This window comes from Rosa rugosa, chromosome 6, assembly GCF_958449725.1.
Source record: "Rosa rugosa chromosome 6, drRosRugo1.1, whole genome shotgun sequence".
NCBI lineage: Eukaryota > Viridiplantae > Streptophyta > Magnoliopsida > Rosales > Rosaceae > Rosa > Rosa rugosa.
The window spans coordinates 11,707,708-11,726,477 of NC_084825.1; the positions used below are offsets into that span (position 1 = coordinate 11,707,708).

Sequence of the window (18,770 nt, forward strand, 5' to 3'; positions counted from 1 at the left end):
AGAAGGAACTAAAATTGTCTGCATTTATTTCATCAAATCCTGCTCTTGTGAATCTTTGGTATATCAAGAACTGTGCTGAGCTCACGTTATTCTTTATAGATGAATGGTACACATGCTAAATCCAAGGATAATTATATGCAGAAACCAGGCAGAAATGGTGGCAAAATCTTCAATTTGATCCTCCAGTCAACATCTTGTGAAAGCCTTTCATGTGCTCCAGCAGTTTATCTTGAGGTGGCAGGCATTCTTTAATAATTGAAACCTCAAGAAATCTTCTGAACCAAGCGTCAAGCAGAGGCATCATCTTGGTATCAATTAGATTTACTTCTGCAATATCCTCGACCATTCTAGCCCATATTCCAATCCACCCAGCAGCTATGTCCACAAAGCCTGTGCTTTCACCTCCAAAGAATTGCTTTTCCCCAAGTCCACTTCCCAGAATCTTGAGATTCTCTCTAGCTTCTTTTGCAGCTTTCTCTTTCTCTTCCCCTATCTTTGTGAATGCAGTCATCATCGCTGGCACACACTGAAATGAAGAATGACAATTGTTAGTATAGTCCATAAAGTATAGTTGTAATGGTATTACAATTTAGCTTGTTCTATTACCTTATCGTCAGCAAATCTGGACCAGAAGCGCACCTGAGCTCTTTCATAGGGATCTTCTGGCAGGATTGGATTTTGCTTCCAAGTCTGGTCAAGGTATTCAAGTATAACCAGCGACTCTGCTAAAGGCTGACCACCATGCACAAGAACTGGTATCTTTTTGTGAACAGGGTTATACTTCAAGAGCTGGGAACTTTTGTTTGGGAGGTCCTCTTCAACATACTCGTACTCGATCTCCTTCAGCTTCAAAGTCCATGTGACTCTTAGGGCAGGACTTGCCCAGCAACCCAGCAACTTCACTGCATCTCCAGACAAGATTAGTCTTTGTTGATCATAATCCTGAACACAAGGCTATCTAATACACATCTTAGTTTAGGGGTAATGTTGCTGATGTCAAAAAATCGAAGACTAGATTCCAGAGGGATTGGTTTTTGTATTATTTCATGGCTGCTTCACGTCTTTATCTTGGATGAAAAATGACCAGGCAGTCAAAATGTTTAACGGGAGGAAGAATCTTGATGTTAACTGAAGCCAATCAATCTACGGTGGCATTCTTCCAGCCTATTACCTTTTTTGCTTTTCCTTTTTGAACTTGGAAACCTTCATAGACCTTGTAGACTTTTCTCTTCTAGCTTCTTCCATATACTTTTCAAACTTCCAATCTAATTAAACAACTAATGTCCTCAAAAGAGAATATGATCAAGATAATAATACACGGGTAATTTCCATGAACTACACACGAAAGCACAAATGCATCCCAAGAATAAATGCCCCACATTTCTAGTACTTTTTTATTTCTTTCGGGGTTTGGGGGGTATGAGGTAGTTCCTCTAAAACCCTTGTGCTCTCTTGTTCTCCATACTATGAAGTTACAGAGATGACAGTGCTTGTGCCACATTGCGAGATATTCGATCATGTATTGGCTCCTGAATGGAAGAAGGCCGGATTATGTCACTATTATTTTGTATCACAAAAATAGAATATCAATCAAAACAAGGTCTTTACCTCTGTTGAAGGCATCTTGAATTTTGATTTTGTAATTGTCTCATACAAGAAAATATATCTGCAATTGTAAGAAACAACAATGCATTACATGAGTAACTAAAACATATACCGGCAGATATAAAATATAAAAACTTGCACACACTTGTACGGTGTTGATCAGAACAGTAGCTCAGTTACACATTAGAGGGGAAGCAGGGAGAGAGGATAACAAGAATAGTTCCAGTAATTTATTGGGCTAAAGAAGAATTCAGCAAATAAAAAACGAGTCTTAATGAGCATTCCCTGAAGTTTAAATAGACTTCCTATACATTTTAGAAAAAATAGACTTCCTATAGACAACCAGAATCATGATAATCGACCTTGACCAAAAGATCTGACATTGTAATGGAAGACATGCACAACCAGTGAAAGAGAAGACTGACATGCCTGTGAAACTTTCTTAAGGCCACAGTGTTGGCAGATGAACAGAAAGGTAAACAACATATCAAGCATGAGTACTTCAGTGTATCCCTTGATATGATTTATTTGGAAAGGATGACCTAACAAACTCCTCATACAAGATGCGGAAAACCGTGCTGGTAGGCATTATATCTTACAATTCAGTTGGTTTTCCATTAAAAAATTGGATTATCAAGTACAGCTTCTAACAAGTCAATCAGGAGTTTTCTATCAGCTAAGGACGAGTTTTGATTCTAATCACCTATGACACGCGTTGTCACTTTGTACCTAATAACAGATTCACTATACTACTCAGCATATCGTTGCAACTGCGGAAAAGATATCAACAATAATGTTTAGTTGTTTGGCATGATCTTGTTGAAAGAAACATTAACAAAACCCTTTGGTTATTATTAACAAAAAGAAAGGAAAATTTATTGATTTTATACAATATGATGAAAATCTGCGGTATGCTTAAATGAACCTATAGGACCAAAAAGCTATTAAATTTAGTGTATATACTTTGATGGGCAAATCATTTTCTATGCTTGGTGTTGACCGACATGGCTACATGACAAGTAAACGTCAACATAGCAATCGCAATTGCAATCATAATCAGATCAGAGTTAATTTAAGGAAAAGCAATGGATCATCAAAACTCAACCACAATAAAGTATGTAGAAGAAATTATTATACAGTCAAAATAATGGCAAGGCACAATAGTCAAGTGACATACCGCCAAGATAGTTCACGAACAAGTTCTTCAGGGGCATCAGGGAGGACCTAAATTTTTGTATAATCAGAGTCAGATTTGATTTTTATACATTCTCAAACAGAAATAGAAAATATGATTGGATTTTATGTCACTCACCTCATCTTCATATGGATTGCAATGATCTTTAAACCACAACCTCAAGAACTCCTTAGAATGAAAGTTTAAATGTCAGCAATAAGCTGATAAAGAAAACCTTTTAAAAGACCACAAGTGCAAAACAACACATCATACGTGATAGTATGAAATACAGTACATACCTTATCAACATTCTCAGGTTCAAGACCATTCTGAAAATGTTCCTCATAAGTATGTGCAATCCAATATCTGCTTGAATCAGGTGTATGCACCTAGAATAGCAAGAAAAACCAAAGTCACCTCCAATATCATTATTAAACTGAAATGTGAATCGTGAGTATGGAGGAATGATAATTACTTTACACATGACAATGTACCTCATCAATCAAATGTATGGAACCATCCTGTCCCTTTCCAAATTCATACTTTGTGTCTACCAATATCAACCCATGCTCCAAAGCCACACGCTGCACCATTAGAGAAATGATAGAATTGGTTACCTTGGCTGAGATAATTCAGATAAGAAGCTGATAGATCAATATAAATTCAACTATGATAGTGCCCTACATATGTGTGATTAACTCAGCCAATATTATTATTCAACTTTGATCGTATATGACCTATAGCAAAATTACACCACAAAGCCAAAAAAGCTTAGTCCACGTGTCTAGGTATAAACTAAGCAGTGCATAAATTAAGGTCCAATATCAAATCATATGACATACTTCTAAGGAAAATAAACAAAAAAAAAAATGAAACAAAAGCTGTAGAAACTAATCAAAAGATATGATGTTCATGCTTCATCTTCCAACTTGTCCTAATTGCCCTTCTATTCCATGTTTTGCACTACATAGCAAATCTATACGATCCCATTGTGTTTTCAGATAACTACATCTGCAGAGGTCCATAACTTAGGAAGATACCAAGAAGAGCAAATTACCTGTCCATACTCAAACAAGCTTAATGCTTTCCGACTTACTTCATCATAATCAGCTCGACTCATCAGTCCACGTTCAATTATCTGCAAGAAAATTGCACCACACATATTAAGTAATCTGACTATATGGGGGAGAGAAAAACATAACACATGTCATATTTCCCAATTGGATAGAAAATCTAAGACTCCTTGCTAACTTGGTTTCATCTCCAAAATGAACTGCTCTCCCATTTTGACTTGGCTTAACATCCTTCACTAACAAGCTTGTCAGCCTAATGGCCCTAACCTAACAAGCATCTCTCTTCTCCTTCCCTTTCTTCTTTTAAGTGAACAAAAAAAATATCAAAGAGACCAACCTCATCTGGAGTAACAGGAACATCATGATCTGCAGCCTTAGTTGTTGGTGTGAGTATATTTGCAGGAAGCTTTTGGCTTTTTACCAAGCCTATAACATCAATAGACCATCAGATAAAAATTTTAGGAGTAGAAAGATAACAAGACATTGATTACAAAGCGCACCGTCTGGAAGTACATTGCCACAGTAATTTCGAACGCCACTTCTGTAGACCGTCCATAATGATGTATCAGTACTTCCAGTCACAAAACCTCTGACTACAAATTAGAAGCAATCATTATGAAGACTTAGAGAGTAATGAATGTATAAAGACTGCAAGTACCCTCATCTTCGAATAAGCCAAAACCTCTGACATGGATATCATACTATGCACAATGTCGATTCAATAACAATCAATATCCACTGACATTATGCAATAAGCCTATAATGGGATTTTCATGGCTATCTGAAATATGTGGTTTAATATAAGATCTCTTCACGATTTGTTTGCAACAACCCTGAACTACCACTCTAATAGTCTCTTTACAGTTGTTTCCTGCCAAAACTTGCACTTGTATTCTTATCTGGTTTTGTTATCTTCGCAATGTACAAGGTATGTACACATAATTTAGCTAATTTTCTTATAAACAAATTGACTATTGCACGTAACAATTGAATACTACAAAACAAATATTCTATAGGTAAGATGGAAGCTTCGAACACGAAACTTCAAAACTAAGACATACGTGGGAAAATAATTTCCTTTTCACAGAAATTTAAAACCATAATCTTATTCTTATACTCAGAATGGCAAGCACAAGTATTCCAGGACAATAAGAAAAAATACCAACAATTCAACTGCATTGATTATGAAACATCTTTAATACATACTATTGCTTTTACTAAAAGTTATTAGCATCTTCCTGTACTCACAATTTTACTTGCAACATATTATGATAATAAAAACATACCCACAAACTCCACCGGAAAAACAGAACATTTCTTCGCAATTGTTACATTTTCATCTGGAACCGATACAACAGCATTTGACGTTATATGTTGAGTTTTGTCAAACCACCATGAACTTGTTTCATTAAGGACCTAAAAAGACAGAACCAAATAATTTCAAATATCGTTACTAATAATCTATCACAGATGTAGTGAGTATATTAATTAAAGCAGGTTTTCTGACCATTCTTTGTTCTTTTTTCATACTAAATTACACTATATCCAATAAAGAGAACTGACATCAATTCATTTCTTTGGGATGGTAGCTGGAAACTGACCTGGCCTTTAAAGGGAATGGAAGCAAGAATTCTATCAAATGCACTCTGCCGATCCGTGGTGACCATAACTAGATAATCCCCACTGTCGTAAACATCCCTAACCTGGAAAACAGAGAATTAAGAGTCTTTCTCTAATTAACTAATGCATTACAAATTCATAACCACCAAAGACAGCAATGTGATCAAGGAAAGCAACATCTATAACCTGGAAAACACAAAAGTAAGAGTCTTTCCCTAAATAAAGAGACTTACAAACCCACAAATGGATTGCTCAAAGAAAACTACAACACCCCCCAAACCCCAAAAAGGGAGAAGAAAAAAACAAATAATCACTGAAAACTTTTGCTCAAACTAGATAAAACCCAAATTGTTTATTGAGCCCAATTAACTATATGCATCGAAAAACATAACAACAATTAACAAAATGAAGCAAAAAAAGAATGCTTTTGATATATACCTTGCCTCTGGTTTTGGATTTCAGGCCAGGAACTGTGAGGTGGAGGTTGGTTTCAGAAAGACAATTAGACAAGGAAGTCCCAATGGCGCCAAGCACCTCTTGTTTGCGAGCACTGTTGAGCAGAGCATCCAGAGGCGGTTGATTTTGGGCCACCATGGCCGAGACAGAGAGTGTTGGGAAGCTTTTGGATTTGGGTTTTGGGGTTTTGAAGGAGGACAAAGAGGGGTTGAGATTTGGGAGCTTGGGGATGAGGGTTTTGGGAGGGTTTAAGGTTCGGGTATACTGAGCCGCCATTTGGTTTTGGAGTTTCACTGAAAACTATACTCGCGAGTAATGATGAACTAGTAACCAAAGAATACAGTTAGAATTCAAAATTTGAAACACTATGTATTTGATAGAAACAGAGACAACCAAAGAAAGATGGGTACATATATATCTGTTTCAGGTTATACCTGTACTATATAATATACGCAACGATGCCTCATCCATATATCCAGTGGTGGAACAGGATCAGAAAATGGGGTGGGCTAATTTTAAGTACTTAAAAATTTTGCGAACTTTTATAAATGCACATTTCACTAAAAACACAAATATATATATATAGATATATTATATAGACACATTCCATTATACAAATTTCATATATACATTAGTAAGTCACCAGATTATAAGTTTATAACCAAACATAACTGGAAAGGTTGCCCGCGCTTTGCCGCGGAATTTGTTGTTGTGGACAACTTATAACCATTAAATTATGACTTCATTCTACTGAAATAGGAATGAAGGTTGCTTACATGTAATGCAGGGTTCATTCAAAAATACATAGATATTCAAATTACTTACATTATTAGAAATTGAGAATCAGACCCTTTACAGAGGAAAAGCTCATTCCTTGAGAAAAAACTCTAAACCATCCGAAGCAGAGTAATTATTCTCTCTCACAATCCGAAGCAGCAACCAGTGAAGGAGCTTATGCCTCACGGGCACAAAAACTGCAAAAAGATGCGAGAATAATTAGAAAGATAGCACATGACCTACAACCACCTTCAAGCAGTTTACTTCCTCTACTACTCTTGCTGTCTTGTAAGGAGAGGGTGAGTTTGGAGGTGGGCTTTTGTTGTTGGTGACTGAAATAGTCACAACAGAGTGACACAACTTGCAACCCTTTAACAGATTCCTAGATTGAATTGAATGTACAAAAGTTTTAAAGTGACCCAAATAGTAATAGTAATAGTAATAATAATTCTTTTAGTTTTTCTTTTCTTCTTAATAGACCTTTAAAACTGAAAGCATACCACACTAAAAGCAAAACTGATTTTAATTTATCTTATGGTCCCTGGAACATGAAGCAAAGCTCCGCCACTCTGAAATGCAAGTTTAATGTTATTTCTATAATCATATTGTTTACATAAATATCAGGATTGAAGACTGCATCAAGTGTTGAGAATGCATTTGGTCATGACAGTGATAGTATGCTTTTCATTTCAATATTGTCATGCTTACTGGTGAACTCTTTTTTCCATCAAGCTGATGATTAGTTGACCCCTGTTTTCAAATAAATTCATCTAAAAGCTGGGTTTTTTTTTTTTTTTTTTTAAGCAGAAGAACAGATTACTTTCTTTAATCAAGAATACAAACTGGAAAATAAAAGATAAAATGAACTTTAATAATGGGGATTTAGAGATAGGATCATTGCTGGGTAAAGGGAGGCCCTTAGTCTATTAAGGGTAGGTTTAGTTGGGTGAAGAGGCTCTTCTGAATCTAGGTAGGTCCTATGCTCCAGTCTTATTTGAGAGTTCACTTGAGCATCTCAAACACAATACTGGCACTGCTTATAAGTTAAGCCTTTCACTCAGACAGAGAATAATAATCACATATATTTACTTTCACAGACTGAAAGTAAATAAATCTCAAGAGAAGAAAAAGAAGCAGACTTGCAACCCTTTAATAGATTATTCCTGGGTAATCACAGGAGCAGATGAGATCAAATCCAGAAGACTGGTCCTCACTCTTGCATGGCAGAACCAACCGAGCCATTTCAATTCAAAATCCTAAACAAAGCTACTGTAATCCCAATAAAGATTCCAACTTTAACTTGGAGGTGAATACCCAGATGCCTAAAACCCAAAAAAGATGCCCTTAAAACCTAGATCAAAAGGACCCAGATAGAACCCTTTAGGTTCCAGGCGATGTGGCTCTCTCATCAAGATTTCTATCAATTTATGTCCTCGACTTGGAAAGATGCTTCAGGTGAGTTCTGCTCTAAACTCTCTCAGTTATCTTATGCTCTTAAGACTTGGAATTCCAATGTGTTTGGTAATATCTTTAGAAAAAAGAAAGAGCTTTTGGCTAGAATTGGTGGGATTCAAAAGTGTTGCGATAGATTTGTGAATCCTTTTCTCATTGATTTGGAGGCTAAGTTAATAAAGGAGTACGAGTCGATTCGTGACCAAGAAGCTTTATTTTGGAAACAAAAATCTAGGGACAAGTGGTTAAAGGATGGTGATAGAAACACTAGGTTCTTCCACCTGACCACTATTATTCGAAGAAGGAAAAATAAAATTGAGAGATTAATGGATGATACTGGAACTTGGGTCTCTGATCCTGCTCTGATGAAAGAAATTGCTGTTCAGTTTTTTGAGAAGCTTTTTTCTGTCAATGAGGTTATTGATACGAGATTTAATATTCCTCTTCTCTTTCCTTGCATTGAAACTGAGATGCTTAACTCAACTGCTGCTGAGATATCCATGGATGAAGTTAAATCTGCCTTATTTTCTATTGGAGGTTTGAAAGCCCCTGGCCATGATGGTTTCCCTGCAGTTTTCTTTCAAAAGCACTGGTACCTTTATAAATCTGAAATTTTTGATATTGTGCATACTGCTTTTCGTACTGGAATCATCCCTAGTGGCCTGAACCACACACTCATAACACTTGTGCCTAAAATGGTGAGCCCTGAGAATATGACTCAATTTCGACCTATTAGCTTATGCACCACTGTTTACAAGATTATTTCAAAAGTTTTGGTTGCCAGGATAAGACCCCTTATGCAATCTCTGATCTCTCCTAATCAAGTTAGTTATGTTCCAAACAGACATATTTCTGATAATGTAATGATTGCTCAAGAAGTTCTTCATAAGTTTAAAGGTTCAAAAGGTGTGAAGGGCTTCTTTGCTTGGAAAATTGACTTGTCGAAGGCTTATGATAGGCTCAAATGGTCTTTTATTGAGCTGGTCCTATATGAGTCCCAATTACCCCATTCCATTGTTAAGTTGATCATGCATTGTGTAACTTCTACAAGCTTTCAGGTTAATTTTAATGGTGAATTGTCTCGGACTTTCTGTGCTTCGAGAGGAATCAGGCAGGGTGACCCATTATCCCCTTATATCTTTGTCTTGTGTATGGAAAAGCTGTCCCATCTTATTTATTCTGCCATTGATGCGAATATGTGGAAGCCTGTTAGAGCTTCTCAATCTGGCCCTAAGATCTCTCATTTATTTTTCGCTGATGATTTACTTCTTTTTGCTGAAGCTTCTACTCTACAGGCTACTACTCTAAAGAGATGCTTGGACTTATTTTGCTCTTTATCTGGTCAAACTGTCAGCTTTGAGAAATCCCTTATTTACTGTTCTCCTAACATTGATCGTGATTTGGCTAATAGTATCAGCTCTATTTGTGGCTCTCCATTAACAAATGATCTTGGAAAATATCTTGGTATGCCTCTTGTTCACTGCAGGGTAAACAAGCACACCTACACAAGTATATTTGATAAAGTTCAAGGGCGCTTAGCTAGCTGGAAGAGCAATGTCCTTAGCATGGCAGGTAGATTAACCTTAATTAATTCTGTCTGTTCCTCTATACCTGTTTATGCAATGCAAACAGCCAAACTCCCCCTGCAGCTTTGCCATAACATTGACAAATTAAACAGAGATTTTCTATGGGGTGATATTGAAAACAGAAAGAGAGTTCATCTTGTAAATTGGGATGTTGTTTGCCGACCTAAATGTTTGGGTGGACTTGGCATTAAAAAAACTGAAGACATGAACCAGGCCATGTTGGCTAAGGCTAGTTGGAGGATTTTTCAAGGTGACAATGGTCTCTGGAGCTCCATTTATAAGTATAAATACCTAGCGAATGTCAGTATTACTGGTATTGACTATTCTCCTCCCTCTGGGAGCTCAAGCACGTGGAGGAGCATTGCTCATGGAGCCTCTCTTCTAAGGCAAGGTCTTATATGGAGAATTGGGGATGGCATGACTGTAAAGTTTTGGACTGATCATTGGCTGGGTACGTTTCCTCTCATTGATGTTGCTTTGCCTGGTTATTTGGCTAACATTGATGATACTGTAAGTATCTTTTGGAACAACAATGGATGGGACATTGATAAATTACAAATTTGTTTGCCTGAGACATTTATTCAACAGATCTTGAGCATTCCTCCTGGGTTTGAGGGGTGTGGCCCTGATATTCAAATATGGGGATATACTTCTAATGGTCGCTTTACTGTTAAATCGGCCTACAATAGCCTTTTTGATATGTCTGAGCCCAATCTTTTCAAGTGGAACTTCATCTGGTATCTTAATATCTCCCCCAAACTGAAAATTTTTCTATGGTCTGTTGTTCATGGGAAAATTCTCACAAATGTCCAAAGGGTTAAAAGAAACTTTTCTGGTGATGATAAATGTCATACTTGTGCCCTCATGCCCGAGACTCTTCTTCATCTTTTCAGGGATTGTCCGAAAGCCATGGCTGTTTGGAGAACTTTCAATTGGCCTACTGCTGTGAAACACACTTTTAACCTTGATTGGATTGGATGGCTTGCTGCAAATCTCCACTGTAAGGTTATTTACTCCAATAATATTCAGTGGTGTAGTATCTTTGTCTTCACTTGTTGGTATTTGTGGAAATGGCGAAATAAGGATATTTTTGATGTTGGTTTTCATAGACCCTATAATACCTCTCACATCATTCTGAATGCTACGATTGAGTGGTCTCATGCTCAAGCTAAACTTAACTTGGTGGATCAATATTGTTTCAATATGTTTTCTTGGACCATGCCTGATGATGGTTATGTGAAACTTAATGTGGATGGCACAAGAGCTGGTCACTCAGGACAAATTGGTGCTGGTGGAGTACTACGAGACCATAATGGTGATTGGCTTTCAGGTTTTATGATTAATGTTGGTAAAGGACAGGTCCTTACTGCTGAGGCTTGGGGCTTGCTTTCTGGCTTGAAACTTGCTACTGATTTACAGGTTAATAAGATTGAAATTGAATCTGACTCTGCCATTCTCATCAAACTCATTGTTGAAGGCTGTGATAGTTCCCATCCTCTTGGAAGCATTCTGAACAGCTGCAAGTCTCTATTTAATGGTTTTGAAGATGTGAAGATTAAGCATATTTTTAGAGAAAGCAATATGACAGCAGATGTCATGGCTAAGAGCAGCCTCTCTCATGATCCTGGGATTGTTATTTTCAGTACTCCCCCCCCTCAAGCTTCAAGTGCTTTTATGGATGATATTTGTGGAGTTATGAGGAGCAGAAGATCGAAAGTTAGCCTCCATGGCTAGTGTTTCTTTTTGCTTTAGGCCCTCTGGGCTTCGTTGTAACCAAAAAAAAAAAAAAAGGACCCAGATAGAAAAAACAGACCACATTGCTACTTCTTATAAAAATATATGGATAACACAAATTATGGACACCAAAAATCATAGAAATACTAAGCACAATTAAAAATATAAATATAAATGGGTTCAATAAAATATGCAGAAGATTTGAGAGAGAAATTGGATGGCCTCTTGTTTGATTTGAGGTGTTTTCAGATAATAATTTCCAGGATTTCATCCATACTTTAGCTTCAGAAATAGTGGAAAACAATAAATCAAGACCTAGAAACAAAAGAAAGAGGGGGGAAGAAGATAGACCACCTTTCTCGACGGTTTCGATCTCGGCAGCGGCAGCGGCAGCGCCACGGCAAGCGGCGTTGGGTGCCTTCTTCCTGATTACGACGGGTTCCCAGTCCTGTGAGATTTAGGGAGGCAGTGAAGTGAAGGAGGCGGTTTAGGAAGAAAAACAGAGAGAGCAAAACACCAGGAAGAGAAAGGGAAAAATAGCTCAGTGGCACAGCCGTAAAACAAATTCAATTGAGGGCAAAATCGTCTTTTCGCTCATGAAAGAAACTACTGTAGCTCAAAGCACAAGTTAATGCATGGGGTTTTCATGTATGTTATGGGGTTTTCTTGTAACCAAAAACCAAGTTATGGGGAACTTTTTTTCCTGAACGCGCCTTCCCCAAAACCTTTTGCCGTTACCCAACTCGTACGTACACCGTCTGGCCCGTTGACTTCACCTTCTCCGACCCAAATTCCGGCTCCTTGAAGGTATTGGTGGCGACACCGGCTTTTGTGTTCTCCGCCCTTCCACTGGGAAGCGGCGGAGGCAACGTTTCTCTGATGATGCAATGCAAACGAACTAAGAAGGGCGGTGATATCTCCTCTGATCTTGAAGCTCTTCGCATGGAAGATATTGATTCTTCTACTCAGTCCATTCCGATTCCGCAATCTGATTCGAGCTATGCTAGTAAGTTGAAAAACCCGGTTGATCGATATAGGCAGACGATGATGGAAGAGTTCGAATTCACTGATGAGGATTGCAGCTACACTCAAGGCAAGCATGGTCAAAATGTTTCTTTCTCTGAGAAGGTACACAATAAGCTTGACTTTGATTGGCGTTGTGATGTAGTTGTTAAACTTATGGGTAGACCGAATTCTACAAACACCTTTGATTTCATGTTGAAAGGGTTAAGAAGAAAATGGCAAGTCAAAGGGGGCTGGCACCTCATTGACTTTCCCAATGACTTTTTCATTGTTAAGTTTAATCTAGAAGAAGATATGAATAGTGTGTTGTGTGGAGGACCTTGGATTCTAGCTGGTCAGACTTTGATTGTTAGGAAATGGAGGCCTGATTTTGACCCCTTGAATGAATTTATTGGAAAAATGGCTTTATGGGTTAGAATTTGTGGTTTGCCTGTTAAATATTTCAAGGATTACACTGTTGCTAAAATTGGCAAAATTCTTGGAGATGTTGTTAAGGTTGATCAGGTTACTATTGGCCAATCTAGGGGCAAATTTGCTCGAGTTTGTATTGAAGTTGATCTTAGTAAGCCCTTGCGCCCTTATGTTGAAGTGGAATATGTTGCCTACCATGTTGTTTATGAAGGAATTTCCATGATATGCTTTGAATGTGGTTGCTTTGGCCACTCTAAGGATAAATGCCCAACCATACATGCTGTGCCAAATGCTAATCCTCAAGCTAGTGAACCTGATAGCAACACTATTGACCAGGTTATAGTCTCCAAGGGAAATTCGGAATCACAACAGGATATGGACACTTCTCAAGCTCAACCTTCAATTATTAAGGAGGACATGGGACCATGGATGCTGATGAATTACAGGAATAAAAAGAAGACCATTGATGGTGGGGGAGCAAAGAAAAATACTAATAAGGGTTCAAGGTTTACTGTTTCGCAGGATGAGGATGTTATGCCTTCTACTGAACCTAAGACCATTACTGAGAATACCACTAAGCCATCAACTCCTCCAATTGTGAAACTGTGGACTAGTTTCCAAGTGAAAAGACCAGATAGAACAAATATGTAAAGAAACTGCTTTGAGAATCAAATACGCACAACAAAGATAACACGAGATTTTGCTAACGCAACGTAAACCTCTCCACTGAGGAAACTTCACTGCGTGGCTTGTAACATAGCCAACACGAGAAAGATAATCCAATATGAATCAAGAGGTTTACAGTATACAAGTAGTGATGTTCACTATCACTATCACTTAGCAACAATGCTAACTTGATTTATAACTGTTCTAACTTCCTACTCAATCAACTCACTATCAATAAGAGCCTATCTTTCAATCTTCCTTGAACTCAACAACTCACTGATCTTGATAATGAAATATGCAAGTGATTGAGTATGCAAAGAAAAGAACCATATAACATGTAGAGAGAGTTTTTCAGAAAATGACTTGAGTAAAACTTTTGCTACACAAGGAATCAACTTTTTATCACCCAAAACTCTACTGCATAAATTAGTTTGAAAACCTTATATAGAGAAGCAAAACTCCCCCTCAATCAAATATTTTCTTAATCACCGAATAAGATAAACATGGAAAGGTTTTAAAACTGTTTTGAATATACAATCAAATCTTTTCTAGCTTTGAACAAAGTCTCAATCGGATATGCATTCAAATAAGATTTTCAGATCAATTTAAAAGCAATGCATATCAATTTAGAATCGTGCAAAAAGATATGGATTAAAAGACATCTTCATTTCAAGATCAGTGAGAGTTAACCTCCTTGATTTTCTCTCTTTGATGCGATTCTGCGATTTCCTTTGAGCCTTTGAAAAAGTAGGAGAAATACTCTCCTAGTGCTTTGCAATTTCTGATTTCCTAGTAGCCTTGGGAAAGTCATGTGTTGAATAGAATAGTCCAATCTACTTACACCAAGATAAGAAGAAGAATTTCACCAAGCCAAGTTCTACTAAGGCGGGATTCAATTCAGCAACCAATGATTCCGGTACTGGTGCCTCTACTTCAGGGTACATAAAAACTATGTCAAGGCTTCCAATGAAAGATGTGTCCAATAATGTTGACAATAGCAATGGTTCAAAGGCTGCAATATAATACCAAAGGAAAACCAAAGGTACTATCTCTTCTGCTACTAAACACCAGCCTCACATCTTCAAAAAGCTCTTTTGAAAATGCTGATGCTAATGTGCTTGGTAATGGTATTTCTGCTATCTTTGGTCATTGTCCTCCAGAGGAGACCCGGATAGACACTGAACAAGTTTCCAATAACAAAGTTTTTGATTGTTTTGTTGACAAGACATTTGCTGAGAATAACAGTTTGAATAGTGATGATAACCAACCTTCCCAAGTTGGGGAAGTTATGGCTGATGCTTGAATTGGGTTTCCACCCTCCTCCTGACTACTTGGTCATATGGATCACATTCTTTTTTGGAATGCTCGTGGAGCAGGGAGTGAGAAATTTAGAACAGCTGTCATAGATTTAGTTCAATGAATAAGATTGATTTTCTAATAATCTGTGAACCTAGAGTGCAATTCTCTAAAGCAAAAAAGACTTTGTTAAAATTGTGTTTCAATGAGTTTGAAGTCAGGGAGGCTAATGGTTTTTCTGGTGGAATTTGCATGTTGTGGAATAACACTAAAGTTCAAATTACTGTGGTTGATACTTCTTTTCAGTCCATTTCAGTAAAGGTTTGCTGCACAAGTGTCCAAGATTGGTTATTATCAGGAATTTATGCTAGTCCTTGTAATGTCTCTCGTAGTGGTTTATGGTCCTATTTGGATAATGTTGCTGCTAGATTTTGCCTTCCTTGGATGCTTGTGGGAGACTTTAATGAATTGTTATCTTTTTCTGACAAGATTGGAGGGGCTAGATGTAGATTTGGTGGTATGCAGGATTGGATTTCTAGAAATGGCCTGATTGATATGGGTTATCAAGGTGCTGCCTACACATGGACAAATAATTAAGTTAAGGAACGTATTGATAGAGGATTTTGTGATTGTAACTGGAGACTTCTTTTCCCTAATGCTTGTGTTAAGCACTTAGCTAGAATGCAATCTGACCACTGTCCCATCCTTATAAAAATGCACCCTGATGCGAGGAATTATAGAGTTGACACTCCTTTCAGATTTCAGCTCATGTGGGTGCAACATGAAAATTATGGTGATTTTATTACTGACAATTGGAATAACAGCCATGGCACCATTTTGAATAAAATTGCTACTCTTGCTACTTCCTTATCTTCTTGGAATAAAGATGTTTTCAGGAATATATTTAAACAGAAGAGAAGACTGGTTGCTCGGATATGTGGCATACAAAGAAGCTTAGGAAGATATGATAATTCGTTTCTGATTAATTTGGAGAAGGCTTGGAGAAGGCTCTCATTGCTCAGTATGAAAGACTTAGAGATTCGGAGGCTTTATTTTGGAAGCAAAAGTCTAGGGACAAATGGCTAAAGGATTGAGACAGGAATACTAAATTTTTCCACCTAACTACAATGGTTAGAAGAAAGCGAAACAAGATTGATGGTTTATTTGATGCAAATGGTGTTTAGTCTGATGACCCTGCAACTATGAAGCAAACGGCTATGGTTTTTTTTCCGTAGTTTGTTTTCTGCAGTAGATCTACCTGATATAAGATTTCACATACCTTGGCTCTTTCCAGCAATTGCTAGCACTGAGTATCAAAGACTGACTAGAGCTGTGTCTGCTAGTGATATTCATAATGCCCTCTTCAATATCGGTGGAGTGAAAACTCCAGGATGGGATGGGTTTCATGCTTTATTTTATCAACATCATTGGAATCTGCTCTCTCCAGCTATCATTCAGCTAATTAGCAATGTTTTCTCATCTGGCACTATCCCCGATGGACTAAATCATACTCTGGTTACTCTTGTACCCAAAACTCAAAGCCCTCAGCATATGGAATTGTTCAGACCAATTAGCTTATGTTGTACCCTATACAAGATCATTTCCAAGATTATTGTCGCAAGAATTAGACCTTTGCTCTGTAGCTGGATCAGCCCCAATCAGGTTAGCTTTGTACCTAGCAGACATATCTCTGATAATATTATGATTGCACAAGAAATTATGCATAAATGCAAAAATACTAAGGGAGCTAAGGGTTTCATGGCATGGAAAATAGATCTGTCCAAGGCCTATGATAAGCTTAGCTGGCAGTTTATTGAACAGGTATTATTTGAACTCCAACTTCCTCCATTACTAATCAAGCTGATCATGAGTTGCATTACATCTGTAAGTTATCAGATTATTGTGAATGGTGAACTATCGACTTCTTTCAATGGTGGTAGAGGCATTAGACAAGGGGATTCGTTGTCCCCTTATATTTTTGTTCTTTGCATGGAAAAGTTGTCACATTTAATCAATTCTACAGTTGAAGTGGATCAATGGAAACCTATTCCTTCCTCCTGGTCTGGCCCTTGTGTTTCCCATTTGTTCTTTGCAGATGATCTTATTTTATTCTCTGAAGCTGGTGTGCATCATGCTAGGACTCTAAAGAAATGCATGGATATTTTTTGTGCTTTGTCGGGATAAACTATCAATTTTGAGAAATCCCTTGTGTATTGTTCTCCCAATATTCCTAGATATATTGCTGGTGAGATAAGTATTGTTTGTGGATCTCCTTTAACTGATAACCTTGGAAAATATCTTGGTATGCCCTTACTTCATGGTAGAGTTAACAAAGATACTTACTCAGGGATTGTCGATAAGGTTCAAGCTAGGCTTTCTAGCTGGAAAAGCAAGACCTTGAATATGGCGGGACGGATAACTCTTATCCAAGCAGTTAGCTCTTCTATTCCTATTTACTCAATGCAAACTGCAAAATTACCTATTCATATTTGTGATAAGCTGGACAAGCTGAATAGAGATTTTTTATGGGGTGATACTGAACAAAAAAGGAAAGTCCATCTCCTCAACTGGGAAGCTGTGTGTAAACCTAAGAGTGATGGTGGTCTAGGGATTAAGAAGACTGCAAGCATGAATCAAGCTATGCTTGCTAAAGCCAGCTGGAGGATTTTACAGGGTGATAAAGGATTATGGTGCAGAATTTACAAGGACAAGTACTTGCGTAATGCATCGCTGTTGTCTCCTACATATGAAAAGCCTAAGAATTGGTCTAGTGTAGTCTTTGGTGCTAATTTGTTGAAGCTTGGTCTTCAATGGAGAGTGGGAAGTGGAACTCAAATCAACTTTTGGAATGACAGTTGGTCTACAGCTAGAGCTCTTAGACATTTCGTTACGGACACTAACCTTATTAATGATAGTGCTATTGTTGATGATTTTTTGCAGGATGATCATTGGAATATTGATTTGCTCAAAACTTGTTTACCATCTCAAATAATTGATACCATCACTTGTATTCCTGTGTCCATGGAGTACTCAAATGATAAACTCATATGGGGTGGTACTACCAATGGTATTTTCTCATTCAAGTCAGCCTATTATCAATTATGCAGAGATCAAATTGCTCATAACTTCAGGTGGAATGAAATTTGGTCTGTTGCTATCCCTCCAAAATTAAAGGTCTTTTTATGGATCTTAGTGCAGGGGAATCTACTCACGAATGAACATAGATTCAGAAGGCATATTGCTCAGTCCCCTTCTTGTAGCTTGTGTTCCGGAAATACTGAGAATATGGTCCATCTCTTACATGATTGTCCTAATGCTAAACAGGTTTGGTCAACTTTTCCCATTCCTAATACAATGCAGATTACCTTTACTTTGGGATGGAGAGATTGGATTATTGCCAATTTGATGCAAAAAAGGTGCTTTTTTAGTAATATTCAATGGAATGTGTTCTTTATATTCAGTTGTTGGTTCATATGGAAATGGAGGTGTAAAAGAATCTTTGAGCCATCTTTTCATGTCCCTTACAATATCCCTGATGTTGTCCTGAGCTATGCTACAGATTGGAAAAATGCAACTTGTAAAACTGCAACTCAGAAAACTAAACAGATAGAGATGATCTCTTGGTGTAAACCTGGCTTAGGTTTCTTTAAGCTAAATGTGGATGGTTCCAGGTCTTCTAATGGTATGATTGGTTCAGGAGGAGTGATCAGAGATGCTATTGGTGAATGGATAAGTGGATTTATGGTGAACATTGGTGCTGGTTCAGTCATTCAAGCTGAGACTTGGGGGCTCTATCATGGCCTTCAAATTGCCTCTTCTCTGCATATTAATCATTTGGAGGTTGAATCTGACTCTGCTTGTTTAGTTCAGCTGCTCCAATCTGATGCTATTGATTTG

At 37.6% G+C, this 18,770-nt stretch overlaps 2 protein-coding genes across 2 annotated transcripts; both read right to left on the bottom strand.

Annotated features, from left to right (window-relative positions):
• Window positions 1-5: 5 nt before the first annotated feature.
• On the bottom strand, window positions 6-1,245 carry LOC133716225 (glutathione transferase GST 23-like). Its single transcript, XM_062142943.1, has 3 exons — window positions 1,204-1,245; window positions 607-942; window positions 6-526 (listed from the first exon to the last, which is right to left on the bottom strand). Exons 1-3 carry the CDS (start codon window positions 1,243-1,245, stop codon window positions 170-172), a joined length of 735 nt encoding a protein of 244 aa, XP_061998927.1. The 3' UTR covers window positions 6-169.
• LOC133714594 (phosphoribosylaminoimidazole-succinocarboxamide synthase, chloroplastic-like) lies at window positions 1,211-11,990 on the bottom strand. The gene is made up of 14 exons (XM_062140743.1): window positions 11,832-11,990; window positions 6,754-6,902; window positions 5,911-6,251; window positions 5,454-5,555; window positions 5,139-5,268; window positions 4,353-4,445; window positions 4,190-4,278; window positions 3,837-3,917; window positions 3,274-3,363; window positions 3,079-3,168; window positions 2,918-2,968; window positions 2,783-2,829; window positions 1,609-1,666; window positions 1,211-1,529 (listed from the first exon to the last, which is right to left on the bottom strand). Exons 3-14 carry the CDS (start codon window positions 6,202-6,204, stop codon window positions 1,473-1,475), a joined length of 1,182 nt encoding a protein of 393 aa, XP_061996727.1. The 5' UTR covers window positions 6,205-6,251; window positions 6,754-6,902; window positions 11,832-11,990; the 3' UTR covers window positions 1,211-1,472.
• Window positions 11,991-18,770: the final 6,780 nt, after the last annotated feature.

What these genes read in the sequence shown, in the direction of transcription:
- LOC133714594 (XM_062140743.1), bottom strand. Translation starts at nt 6,204, where the DNA reads ATGGCGGCTCAGTATACCCGAACCTTAAACCCTCCCAAAACCCTCATC. An exon ending in TTTTCCGGTGGAGTTTGTGG is followed by an intron (nt 4,446 to 5,138) that starts GTATGTTTTTAT and finishes TCTAATTTGTAG; the next exon opens with TCAGAGGTTTTGTGACTGGA. An exon ending in GTTCGTGAACTATCTTGGCG is followed by an intron (nt 1,667 to 2,782) that starts GTATGTCACTTG and finishes TTACAATTGCAG; the next exon opens with ATATATTTTCTTGTATGAGA.
- LOC133716225 (XM_062142943.1), bottom strand. Translation starts at nt 1,245, where the DNA reads ATGGAAGAAGCTAGAAGAGAAAAGTCTACAAGGTCTATGAAG. An exon ending in AGTCTACAAGGTCTATGAAG is followed by an intron (nt 943 to 1,203) that starts GTTTCCAAGTTC and finishes CCTTGTGTTCAG; the next exon opens with GATTATGATCAACAAAGACT. An exon ending in CCAGATTTGCTGACGATAAG is followed by an intron (nt 527 to 606) that starts GTAATAGAACAA and finishes TCTTCATTTCAG; the next exon opens with TGTGTGCCAGCGATGATGAC.